This window comes from Neomonachus schauinslandi, chromosome 1 (assembly GCF_002201575.2).
Source record: "Neomonachus schauinslandi chromosome 1, ASM220157v2, whole genome shotgun sequence".
NCBI lineage: Eukaryota > Metazoa > Chordata > Mammalia > Carnivora > Phocidae > Neomonachus > Neomonachus schauinslandi.
Window position 1 is genome coordinate 177,723,804 of NC_058403.1, and position 13,567 is coordinate 177,737,370.

Here is a 13,567-nt window from a genome sequence, read left to right on the forward strand (position 1 = left end):
TATCATTTGCTAATGAGGACCACTGGGACAACTTATCTAAATAAACTATCTAAGTTTTGGTTGCACTCCCTCATCTGTTAATGGGGGATACTAGTTACTCTCCTCTGTTCAGGGAGGCTGACAATATCTACCTCCTGGAGTCTTTGTGATGCTTCAGGTAAATACGGTATGTAAGTGCTAATATGGAACCTGATGTAAAAGGCATGCGACATGCTATGGTGTATGTGGGTGTGTGTATAAAGCAGTGGCTTGGATTTCCACCCTAGGTGACTCTGCCCCGGAGGGGAAATTAGGCAATATCTGCAGACAGTTTTGCGTGCCACAGCCTAGGACAATGGGTGCTACTGGCATCTGGTAGGTAGAGGACAGGGATGCTGTAAACATCCTACGATCTCCCCATGACAAAGAATTATCTGTCTCCAAATATCAATTCTGCTCCAAGTGTTCTAAGGCATAATTTGAATGGCTACCTGTTTGTAATATTAGCTGGCTGTCGGACACTTTGATACTCCAGAAAAATAAACTATTATTTTTATATCATCATCATTACAACACTAATTTGGTGAATCTCTCTGGGATTAGAGGAAGCCTAGGGTTTCCCAGTCGGTTGAGCTAATTCCATCTATTCACTATTACATTAATTGCTATTCATGATGGATGTTTTCATGAACCCTAATTTCCACCAGTCCAGTTTAGAGTGAATCAAACCACAACCAAGAGATTTAAAGCCAGCAACATAAGGGGTAGGGAATAAAAAGCAAACCTTGTTGAAAGCCAAGGCTGTTTGGAGGCTGAGAAAGAAACAAGACAATGGTGTGTTCCGGACTGACAGTTCCCATGCCAGTCAGGAGCCTTTGGAGCCTCATGTAGGGAGCTTCACAAATCCCCCAGGGGCTGGGAGCTAATCTGCTGAGGGGTGGGAGGGGTTGCCTGAGCTTGAAAAAATCCCAAAGTTTTAAAAGATTTCCCAGGTTATTTTACTCTTTAGACAAGTCTGGGAACCACTGACCCAGGAGACAGGACCCAGTAGAGATTTCCATCTGCCTGAAACAAAGAAGCAACTTTGGAAAAGGTGATGAAAATGGATGTTGGCCACTCGGCTGTTGTAAGCATGGTAAAAAGCAGGTTGCGAGCTGTATAATTTATTCTAGACACTCAATGAGCATTATTGGATCAACCAGGCCTTGGGTTAGCCACAAGAATGCAAGTCTCCAGAATGCATCTTCACCATCTCCCAGGAGGGCTGCCAAATGACCCGGACTGCTGTTTGTGAAGGGCTTAAGGTGTCCCTAGGAACCAGCTGGTCTGCATGTTTGAGAATACCTTCTATTAACTCTTTTCTCGATCTTAGGATTCTGTGTAATGGGTATAGGTAAGTTATGACCCAGACTGGTTATGTCCCAAACTCTAACATGATTTCATGGTATGTTGCTCTGTCATACACTCCTCAATATTGTGACTTAGTTATTTCTTTGCTAACTCCTTTGATGCTTGTGGAAACTGGGGTCCATGCTGGTCTTAGGCGCTACTGTATCCCCCGTGCCCAGCCCAGTGCTTCTTACATAACAGACCCATATATGATTATGTGAGAATGAATGAATGAATGAATGAATGAATATGGGAGCTCTAAAATACATGAGGCACCTCGGCCTTCTTGGTCTTTTCTATGCCTCTCCAAACCAGAATCTCAAGGGTCAAGGATTTTGCCGGAGGTTCCTTTCCAGGTGGTTATATGGAAATAAAATATATTCCAAAAAGCACACCCTCAAAAGCCATATCAACACTCACCTGAATAGGATCCTCACAAATGCTAAGGCAGGGGAAGGGGTGGCAACAGAAAGTCTCTAAGGATAGAAACAGATATGAGCTGATAGAGGTTCATTTATAACCACTCCTCTTATGCAGAGGAGGAAACTGAGGTTTGTAGAACCAAAGAAATAAAAACAACTTGATCGAGATCACATACATTATTGAGCAGCACCGTCCACCATTTAAGACCCTTTTACTGCTTCTGGGATCCAGACCATAAGCTGACAACAAACTATGAGATCTCATTGATGCAAGTGAATGAATTATTTGTTTCTCTCCACCCATCACTTAAAAAAAAAAAAACCACACAGTAGAAATAAGTGTTACAAATTACTGTGATAGGGAAACTTGTACTGTGTGTAAAATTTTACAATTATTGCACTTTTTAATTCTTACTTATATTTTTATTCAAAATGATTCCGTTCAATGATGCTTCATTCTCTTAAATAAGACCTTATTCTCACAAAAGTCTTGAGTGTGAAACTTTCTGCAAGTGTCCATTCTGAGATCACTAGGTCATGTCAACTATAGTGGGTTTGTGTATGTGTGTTTTCTTTTTTCATCTAGATACGCAACTCACAAATGAAAAGCATGCAGACGAGAAACCCATTAATGCTATCATTATAAATTCAGTATCCGAATTCAATATCACAGATGGACCAGCCAAGGAAACCCCCAGTGAGAAAAAACTGTCAGAATCCAGCACATCACTGTCCTCCCTTGAAGAATGCCAAACGAAATTTTCCTACCTCCAAACTGATACTTCAGTTCATCAGAGAGACACTGATGGTACGTTTCTCAGAATCAACCCATCTCTAAATAAAGCTCCCCAACCCCCAGCCCCTGTAAAATCATCACATATGCTGTTAGAAAAAAAGAGCCTTTATGAATATTAAACAGTAAGACTTTGATTTGAAAACCCTGGTGAATGACACATGTCAAGGTCACTCTGCAATTATGAGGTGCTTGGCAGATTGTTTGCTCTCAAAGCTGGAAATCAGAGGCAAAGTGTTTTAAATAGCTGGAATGAGGTATAATCATTCTTGCTACGGAGCTATGAAGGGGATAAAGAAAAACGGCAAACTTTTCTCAACTCTGAGACTATTTCAGCCCGTGATGCTAGGCTGAGAGAAGAAGGCAGAGTAGAATGGTATTAAAATGCTGGAAATGTATAAATGTGGATTGTAAAAAATATCAAGATGCTTACATCAGCAACCAGGGTTGGTTCCTCTAGGTGATATCACCTCCTGGGCATTCTGATCAGTGCCAACCTACACCCAACCACCCCTGTATATGACTATAAAAGGAACATTCCTTCTGCGAAGCCAATTTCAAGTTTATTTGGTGCTAAATGGTCATCACAGTCAAGTTCAAAGTCAAGCACTCCACACCAAGACATATGTAATTTTACTCAGGTTGCCTTTGCAGTGTCCTTTACAGGACACCCAAACCATTCAAGAATTTTGTAGTGTTCCATATCTGCATTTGCATTTAAAGAAAGCTTGCAGTGTCTCAAAGGAAAATATAAGAGGGTATAGTTTCTAGTCTATATTTAAATTAATATTTACTTCTTGAAAATAAGGAAAAAATAAATAAATGGACTTTTGTGTAACAGGAGCTCTGGAATCACATCAGTTTAATTCCTGGCTCTGAAATTTATTAACCGTATAAACCTGGATAAGTTTTTACCATCTCTGAATCTCAGTCTTTCAGTTATATAATGGAGCTAGGGTGTTTTGAAGACCAAATGAAATAACATGTACAAAGGATCCAATACAGGACCTGGCACATCATAGATGTTTGATTTTTGCTTTCATTATGGCTATGGTTTTAGAAAGCAAGGGGAGAAATTTATAACATGCATTCCTTATGATCTTGTGCAAACATGTCGTGGCTGCTTTAGACCAGAAGCTACAGACACAATTGCTTGCAGGTGCCAGGGGATGATGTGAATAATGAGTTAGAATGGCAGTGAGCAACAGGGATTGGTGAGGACTGGGGCACAGTGAAGCGTGCTGCTGCTACTCAGCTCCAGCTAATTGTTGCCAGAAGGAAATAAAAGCTCCGAGTTGCCAGCTCCAGAGTGTTATGTGAAACTGCCAAATTTTTTTAGGTGTTGACAATACTTCTATTTCTTCTATGAAGCCCCAGACACTCCCAACAATACACAGCTCGGGGCCAACTTTGGCCAGTGGACTGCCAGGTTACAACCTCAAATTCAAGATGACGCCCATGTTTCTGGCTTTGCTGGAGTTTGATGCCAATCGAGAAAACAGGCAATACAGGAGAGTTCTTTGAGACACTAGAGCATTTCGTCGGATTGTCTCAGGGATGCATGTAAGAGATCTTGGTTGTCATGTCCCACAAATTAGGCGCTGCCATTGTACAAATCCATCTGGTACAACACAGTACCCTCTAGAACAACTCTGATTTGTCCTAGCAGGGATTCTGGGAGAAGGAGAAGGGCTGGTGCAGCTAACATGATACCTGAACCCTTGTATTCTCAGGGAAGAGCCAAAGGACCACTCCATTAAAATGGCAACTGATACTCAGGAGCCTCATGTAGGAAATGCACCACTTACTGTTTTTTTCAAAAGAGCAAAGGAGATTCACAAGGACAGTTGACTTAGACTGTTTTTCTTAAGCCCTGGCTGGGAGGCCGGGACAGCCCGGGAAATCATGATTTTAGGCTGACAACACAGGTAAAAGCCCACCGCTCCCTTCCCAAATGGTGAAAAAATCCCCCCATTGAGGTGAGAGTTTTTGGTACCTGGATAAAAGAGAGAGCAAAACATCCAAACGAAGGCCCACGAGTGTGGATAAGACGCTCTCATTATCTTAAACAGCAAACATCAAGGATATCAAGAGTTAAGTCAGAGAATTTTTATAGTAATTAATTTAAGGATGCAGAAATTGAGAGCTGGGGTCATTGTTCATACTGAGATAAATACAGAAATATCTTTCAGGAACAGCAGGGGAAACAGAAGGGAAAAGAGAAGATTGCATCCACTTTCATGTAGTTTGTGGTTAATTTATTTTCAAATGTATAAATGAGTGCATAGGAATGGATGCTTAATTGCTAATATCTATTATTTATATACATTGCCCCACTTAAAACAGAATGGAAAAGCCTCACACATGCAGATTTTGTAAAATGTGTTACATCCATTAGCACAGTTCATGGTGTGTGCTCTGATGGGAATTTAAAAGGATCTTTACTGCACATCACACACTATGTGCTGCAACATTACTTTATTATTAAATTGTGGCTCATCCTGTGTGGTCCCTTTCCCGAATAAAATGTAAAAAGTCCAGAGCACTACCTGTGTCTCCGCTTCTGTTGCTACATTCTGATTGCAAAGGCATCCCTGTGAGTAATAAAATCAAGGATACACACAATGCTTGAAAACAGGCGCCTTAAAAAGAAGCCTGAGAATATACCTAATTGATGTATAATTTTGAACTTGAGACGTCCCATCCAGGTGGAAGAGGAAAATCATAAATATAAGATACCTCAAAAGAATAGTCTTAATTACACCATGGACTACTGAATAAAATGATTACATTTTCTACACTGTAAATTTCATACAATTAAATGCAGTAGTGTCACCTTATAAAATGTTTCAATTTTATAATTATTTCAGTTCATTTGCTCAGAAAAAAAACATAAGCACAAATTTACTAAGTATCACCCAAATCTAGTCATCCTTGTTCTAAAGAACTGACTTGAACGTTAGTTGTGCTTGTCTGAACTTAAATAGATCTTGACATATTTAAGTAGCTATTAAAATTGATAACATCAGGGATGATACCCCAGCTAGAGAAAGGCATTCAGTCACACTTTATTTATTCCTATTCTACATTACAGACTTAAAAAAAAAGAACTCAATGTTGGAGGAGTGGGAGCCAATTTTTATACTTTTTGACCAGAAACTTGGAGTAATTAGCTGGAGTCACTGTGTCACGAATCTCATGATTCTGCTGAATCTGCTGGGAGAGCACGTTAACCATTAACATATTAGGATACTGGGTTTGGGCCATGTTTATTTGCCTTTTTTATTATTATTATTACTTTGTTTGGAGGGGAGGGGGATTTTTGCTTATCTGGGGCCAATTTTGGAGGAACTACATTCTTGCTATTTTGAATAGTGATGCCCAAACGAGGAGGTGGTATGTGTCCGGAGCTGAGGAAAGCTATAAGAACTCCAGTGGACAGCTAAATCTGCCTCTGCCCCTCCCTCCTCTTAATCCCAGGCATCGTGGTGACAGGAGCCAAAGCTGGGAGGGCGAACCCAGGGAGTACAGGACCGTGACCGTGAGGCTGACCTCAGGCACACTGGTGGGAGCCCCTTGCATTGTTACCTTTTCCACTACGATTAAACATGATCCTTTCTAATGAGACAGATTCTCCCCTTAATTAGCCAGTCCCCAGCTGTACATTTAGCACCTCTAGAGGCTGCATTAATCCTTCAGTATCATTAGGGTATCACTTAGCACATTATAGCCTCGATGTCCTAAAGGTACCCTAGAGCTGTAAAAAGGAAATGAAACAACCTAAGGGGGTTTTCGTCATGGCTTCTTGCTCACAGTCAAATACCTCTTTTGGCCGCTTGGCCTGCAAGTCTTGGCTCCCTCTTGAACCTTCTCTGATCCCGGTTTAACAAGGCAAGAGCGGGGAAAGAGAGATGGACACTCCGAGAGGCCAGGATGCCAGGGTCAATAAAGGGACTTCAACATGCAGAGATCTCCTTACAAAAATGTTGGAAGAGGTGAAAAGCCACGTAAGGGAACAGTGAAGCCACCCAGACCTTAGCAACAAAGATCTGCCACGTCTTCCCTGGCCCCTCCAGGTCACTAGTGGAGGACTCGTCCTGGCCTTTGCTCTAGGCCACCAGGAACTTACCATTACTAGACAGACCACCAGCAAGTGGCATTAACAAGAGCTGCAGAAAGAAGGATGTTCAGAAAGGGGTAAAACCCAGGGGAAGATCCAGGTACTGCCTGAGACACCACTCAAAGCAGAGAGCGCGGACGAGAAACACCCCAGGCATTCCCTTCTTCCCACCCTCCCATTTCCTGCCACTGCTTTGACAGAACCTGGAGGATAGATGTTAGCAGCCTGGGGGATACAGAGCGGAGCAGGGAGTGAGCTGGCCGCGTCCTGCGCCATACTGGATTTTGACAGAGGAAGTGTGAGCCTTCTGAAGGACAGGCCAGCTGCAGGGTTCAGAGCTCTGGAAGGGACAGTTTGATCAAATCATGGCTGCTCCATTTCCTGTGCTTCTTAAATTCCCTGAGCCACAGTTTTCCTCATCTATGTAAGGACAAGGATAGTACTCACCTCAGGCTTATTTCAGGAACTATGTGAGGTGCCTACAAAGTGCATACTTGCCATGGCCTGTGTGATAGGTTCCTGCCTGTTTTTCTGGCTTCCCACCCTCTGTCCTCCTTGCTCACTGCACTCCAGCCACACTGGTTCAGCTTCAGATCCTGAGATGCCCCACCTGAGAGCCTTTGCCCATGCTCTCCCTTTGGTCTGTGTACCATACTTTCCCTTCACAGCGTGACCTGATTCCTACTCAACCTCTGAGCCTTTAGCTTAAGACATCATTTTTCTACATGCCGTGAAACTCTCATAGCATTCTATTTTTTCTTCATGGTACTGATGATAGGATGATATGAAGCTAATTAGTTTATTAGTGAGTTTCTCCCTCTACTAGAACCTGAGCTCCAAGAAAGCTGTATCTGTTGTTGAGTGAATGAATGAATAAATGAATGATGGGAGACAAATAAAGTGGTCCTCATTTTGTAGATGAAAGGACTAAGGCTCAGGGATTGTCCCTGATTGTCCTGAATCTTTCAACTGTAAGGTGCTTGGGGGTGGGGAGGAGGTTCAGATCTCAATCTTTCTGGTTCCAAAGTCTGTGCTCTCTTAGCTGGTGTTACATCGGGAGCAAATGTGCGGTCCTGCTCCAGTGTGGCTGGAGCACAGTGAGCAAGGAGGACAGAGGATGGGAAGCCAGAAAAACAGGCAGGAACCTATCACACAGGCCATGGCAAGGATGTGGGACTTTAAGGGGAGAGTGAGTTCTTCCCATCTACAATGAAAAACATCACAGAAGCTGATGAATTTGAGCTGGGCTCGTGTAAAAGCAATGTGTTAGATAGGAGCCTATTGCTGTTGACCTGACGACGGCTGATAGTGGCCGGAACTAAGGGGGTGGCCCTAGAGGTGGGTAGAGGCTTCTGGTTTTCACATACCAACTTGAGACAGAATGAGCAGAACCTCAGCAAGGAACTGGAGGGAGGACGGTGGTATGATGGGGAAAAGGAAAATGACAAGAATGAGTCCCAGCTTTCTGCTGATTTCATCTGAGTATGCAGGAGCCATTCACAAGAGAAAGCCAGAGGAAGGACAGGTGTGTGGAATGGGGAAAGAGGGAGATCTGGATATAATTTGGCCTCGGTAAGTGGGAGATATCTTGAAGACATTGGTGAAGAGAAGAGACACGAAATGGGCAGATGGAAGCATAGCGTACTCTTTTGGATGGCTGACAGTAGGGTGCTAATCATGGGCTATGACTTTAGAAATCATGTTTATTAAACATGGAAGCCCCAAGAAATTGTGCAGGCAAAGGAAAACACACCCATTCAGGAATAGGGGACACTCAACTCTCTTTTCAAACAGTTGCAAATTTCCCCCCAGAACTGCTTATGTTACTTTTGTGCAAACAAAATTTGCCCATATGCAAAATAGTTTCGGCTGTCCGTGTAGGGTTATGTAATATGCCTTTTAGGAAAAGTTTTCAATGCTCTTGAAAGTTCGGAAAAATCTGTTTTCAATTCACCAATGTTGCCATGTTTTTTTGGGCAAGAGGCTCTGCCTTTTATAACCAAATAAAAAGGACTGACTTATACACAGAGAGAGAGAGAAAAAAAAAAAAAGAGCTCTTCTATTCTCAAATGCAAAATAGAGAGGTAGAAGGAAACAAATGCCAGTTTGGCTGAAGGATTAGCGTGTGTGTGTGTGTGTGTGTGTGTAATTTTGTGTGTGTGTGTAAATAAAATCTACAGTGTACATCAGAAGCAGAGACCTCCAGAATCTGCCAGCTTGAGAAAACAATGGCAAGAGGAATTAAACCAAAAGATTATACGTCCTCAGGAAAGAATAAGTCCATTTCACAAATAGGTATTTCACACTTCGATAGGAAACACCAGCTCCCACCCTAACCTGCCTGCAAACCAAACTTTCAGCCTCACATCTCCATCTACAAAGGATGCGATCCCACTGGATCATTTTTATATGATCATAGTCTGAGTCAGTCTCTTGAGCCTCTAGCCTGGGGGCTATGGAACATTTGCTTGGAATATTTTCTACTGAGAACTTCTTTGCTGGGGGCTGCTAGAGTAGCCTTCCTGGCATTAGTAAAAGTTGATGAGGTTTTTTGCTCCGTATCTTTAACCACCAACACACCCTCTTCAGAAATGCATACATGAAATAGAGTCTAGGTACTGCGCTAACTAACTCCTGAATTTTTGTGGGTGGTTTGTGGTGACTTATATGGGTGAGTTAGCCACATGCTAGAAGCTGGCTCTGAGTGAATAAAAAAATACACCCTTTCTGGCAAAGAGATGAGTACATACGCCCTAGAGGTATTATGGGATATGCTGCCTACACTACTAAGAAATACTTAGTAATGGCCACAGCACCTGCAACAATATATGGCAATTAAAGTCATCATAAAAGTCATGGTGAGGTTCTTTACCACCGTCTTATTGGGAAGAAAAAAAAAAAAAGGAGGGTGTGAGGCAGGGATAGAGGGTGGGATGGAGGCAGGAAGGAAGATTTTTGTTTACTTATATGCCAGGTCACTTTACACATTTATATGAGGATTTTAAAAGAAATCTTCAAAATATTTGTTTCCTTTTAGAGCAAGTTTCCATGTTCTCCCTCCTCTTACAGATTAACAAATAGATGAATAACAAAAGTAAAAAAGTTTTCTGGAAAGCATTGTTGGAAGTAAATGAACAGGGCTCTAGGAATACTCAGAACCCTTTAGCAGATGACTCCAGGAGCAAAATCTCTCCTGCAGGCTTGTATAGTTTCAGCCAGCTAAAGTCTGAAAACCAAAAGTTATTAACATTAACATTCTTGGTGAAAAGAATAATAAATCTCTATGAAAATCTAACTTTGATTGATAAACCCATCAGGAGGAAGAATTTTTCTCCAATTGATGCCAGATTGTTACTTTCAATCATCAACAATCTTCAGGATACTGACTTTAATTAATTAGATGATGTCTCATGTAAATGCTTACCTACCCAGTTAAAAAATGCTCACATGTTTTTGAGAACTTTTTGACTAAAAAAAAAAAAAAAAGTTGTAATTTTAACAAGAGAGCTGCTACATCTTCTAACTAATTCCCTTTATAGAAACAAAAAAATAAAATAATTTATAACCCATCACAGCTGTTTGGCTAAAATTACCAATTACCTTCAATACCTTAGAGATACTTTTCAGATTTTCACAAGTCTGCGTGGTAAATTTTTAAACCAATTTTCTTAAAGAGGATTGAGAAGATTTCTACTCTTTTAGGCATATGATGACGTATTCCATTTAACATGAATATAAAATCAAGGCTTCACAGTAACTGGAGGACAAAGGATACAGGGATTCAAAATAAAATACAACTAACATCAAAACTACGATTATTTAAAAATCATTTATATTAGGTCTTTGGCTTGCATGTGAATGTGGGTGTGGTGGATTTCTGGGAATCCACACCATACAAATGACAAAGCCTTGGGACAAGAAACTGGAAGTTTGTACAGTCTCTCCTTGTCCCCAACCCTAATTGCTACCGAAAGCTCTCTGCACTTGGGGAGCACCTGCTATTTTTCAGACAGTTGCAAGGTTTCCAAATAGATAGCTAATTGTGTGCCTTCCCAGCACCTCTGCAGGCAAAGTAAATAAAGGAGTTTAGAAAAGTGACAGCACTTTAAATAACCAGATTATGTGGAATCAATAGAAATGCTCAGGAAGTTAATAAAGCAATTGCTTAAATAGAGTGAGTCCTGCATGGGGGGTGGGGAAGCTTGAGAGAATCATGGCGTACATCACCCCTAATATGGACAATTAAGAGTTGGCCCATAAAGTTATCAAGAACACCACCTTACACGCCTGTCCTTCAGAGATGCCCCCAATCATTAGGTGCCACTAATCATTTTTTGTCTTCTTCTTCTTTAAACAGAGGAGTGTGCCTCCCTTATCCTCACCTGTCTGTTTTGCCAGTTTTGGGACTGTCTCCTGATGCTCCCAGATACTTGTGAAATGGTGTGTACCAACCTGTGCTGCCCCTCTCACGGATATCACCACACCTCGGATGAAAGTCACGCTTGGAATGATTGCAACTGCAACTGTGACATGGACTGCAGCCTGTTTGAATCTTGCCACGAGACCAGCGAGTGTCTGGAGCTGGCCATGGAGATTTCGGAAATCTGTTACCATTAGCACAGCGAAGTTAACCACATCCCAGCAGACCCTTTGGCCCCACAGGGAAATTCCATGACAATAAGACTGTGATTTCTATGTGCCGAAATGTAAGGACTGTACACATTTCTTGGATGCTATCGACCATTTTATTCTGCACCTGTCTGGGAAAGCCAGTACTGTCAATTCTATGGTCTTAGTCCAAATTTCATAACAGCATGGCTCGCTGAAAAATAAGATCTTGATCACATGTGATGAACAAATCCTAAATACCTCTTAAATGCCATAGGTACAAGGTGTGTCTTGACTCTAAAAAAAAAAAAGCATGCTAAACCACTCTGTGTTATTGCATTCATTGGCTTGCATCATGGATTCAACTTCATTCACAAATTCAGGACAAATTAGTGCATTCTTTTAGAATTGACATACATTAGTTCATCTTTGTAATGGACTCATGCATAAACATTATGCATTGTTGGCTATTATTAATAATGTATTGTATAACATCATTTTGTAATTAAAAATTTATATACAGTCTCTTAAAATTCACTTATATGTACAGTTTAGGTAGGAAAGGGAATTAAATGAATTAGAAACCATGTTCCTGTAATTACAACAGATGTCTCTAAGACATCTCCAGTGGATTTTGAATATGATGTACTTTGAGAGAGTACTGTAATTCTAGACAATATTATTATACGTCTATGACTATGCCATAACAGGTTATGCATGTTCTTAATTTGTTACAGAAATGCTCTTCTTTATTCCAATGAGCATAAATGGGAATAATATGCAAGTTTCAAGAAAATGGCCCCAGATAATCAATTCTTCATTTTCCTCATTTCTGTTTGTCAGGTACAATAAGCAACAGGATATTAAAACAGAATCACGTCATTTCACTAAACTATCACTTATATAGGAACCAAAAAGAAATACATGTTTAGGTACTTATTCAGCACCTAGTTTCCTAATAAAGCATGCGCTTCAGAAATCATATTTTTTTCTTTTCTGATAATTACAGTAATTCATAATTATGCTGAGTACCTCCTCATACTTACAAAAAAAATTTTAAAGATGTGGTATCAACTTGGAAAGTGATTTTCAACTCAAACAAATTAAAACAAACCATTTTGGGGGAAAACACATCTAGGTTGGTGTTACTTTAGAATCTTTACTTTCAGTAGGCATGGCATTGCTCATTAATGTGTGCTTATATATTCCCATGGAGATACCTCAGAATATTCACTGAATATACATATATATGTGTGTGTGTGTATATATATACAACAAAGAACACAAAAGTGAAGTAAAGAGTAGAGGGAACTTTCTGCAATCTAGTCAAACAGCAAAAAATTCCAAAGTACCCGCTTTTGCCCAACTTAGGTAATTTCAGGCAAAAGCAACATTCGTTTTGTTTCTGTAGTAAACTAGCACATTTTTCTACTCTGCAAAAAAATTCCTCCAAACATCGAAAACAATTAATCTTTAAAAAATGTCTTTAAGCTGCCTGTAGAAAGGTATTTAACTGCTCCTGTCTTGTCCTGACAACACAGTGCATGCACGGTTAATGCGGCTTCGTTCCTCTTTGACAATCACCTTATCCACAAACCACAGAGCATGACAGTGCCCTACACTGCTTAGGAAACACTTCAGTCTCTGTTTTTCAGAAGTTCAAGGACAACTCTATACTCTGTGCATAGAACCTGCAGCTCATTCATGGAGGAAAAGAAATCGATTCTTAGAATAGGAAGGGAACCTAGGACAATTCCAATCCAATATTCTCATTCTCCATAAGAGAAAATGGAAGCCCCAAGAACTAACTTATCCAAGACCACACAGTGAGTTAATGAAACTGTTAAGAACTCTAACTGGTGGTCTAATTTTCTAACTACACTGCACCACTTGATAGTTCTGCACTTCTGAGTCCAGCTGGTACACAGTGATACAGCTGTTTCAATGGTTCAAATATTAAAATACTACCAGACTGGCTCATAAACAGTTGTTACCTTGTACCTCCTTAGTGTTTGCTCTATGCCCCCAGGCACCCTGGCCCCTCTCCAAGCACCCGCCCCACCTCCCCGTGGTCCAGCCACTAAAAGAACACGTGGAACTGCAGGGTCTCTGGGATCCTGTCCCAATAAGATGGTACCTGGTGTCACTGATTAGGCCATGTCGTATTCGTGTTCAATATTTTGACCATCATCACTTATTCTTTCCAGTCTACGTACCCTTAAATTGTGCAGAGATCGCATTTCAAATGCGAATCGA

At 40.9% G+C, this 13,567-nt stretch overlaps 1 protein-coding gene across 1 annotated transcript; it reads left to right on the forward strand.

The window, feature by feature from the left end:
- The first annotated feature begins 1,362 nt into the window (after positions 1-1,362).
- On the forward strand, positions 1,363-11,403 carry MDFIC2 (MyoD family inhibitor domain containing 2). The gene is made up of 3 exons (XM_021695258.1): positions 1,363-1,372; positions 2,377-2,598; positions 11,061-11,403. Exons 1-3 carry the CDS (start codon positions 1,363-1,365, stop codon positions 11,318-11,320), a joined length of 492 nt encoding a protein of 163 aa, XP_021550933.1. The 3' UTR covers positions 11,321-11,403.
- The last annotated feature ends 2,164 nt before the right edge of the window (positions 11,404-13,567 follow it).

Excerpts from the sequence above, each read along its gene's own strand:
- MDFIC2 (XM_021695258.1), top strand. Across the intron at positions 2,599-11,060 it reads TCATCAGAGAGACACTGATG|AGGAGTGTGCCTCCCTTATC; the intron begins GTACGTTTCTCA and ends TTCTTTAAACAG.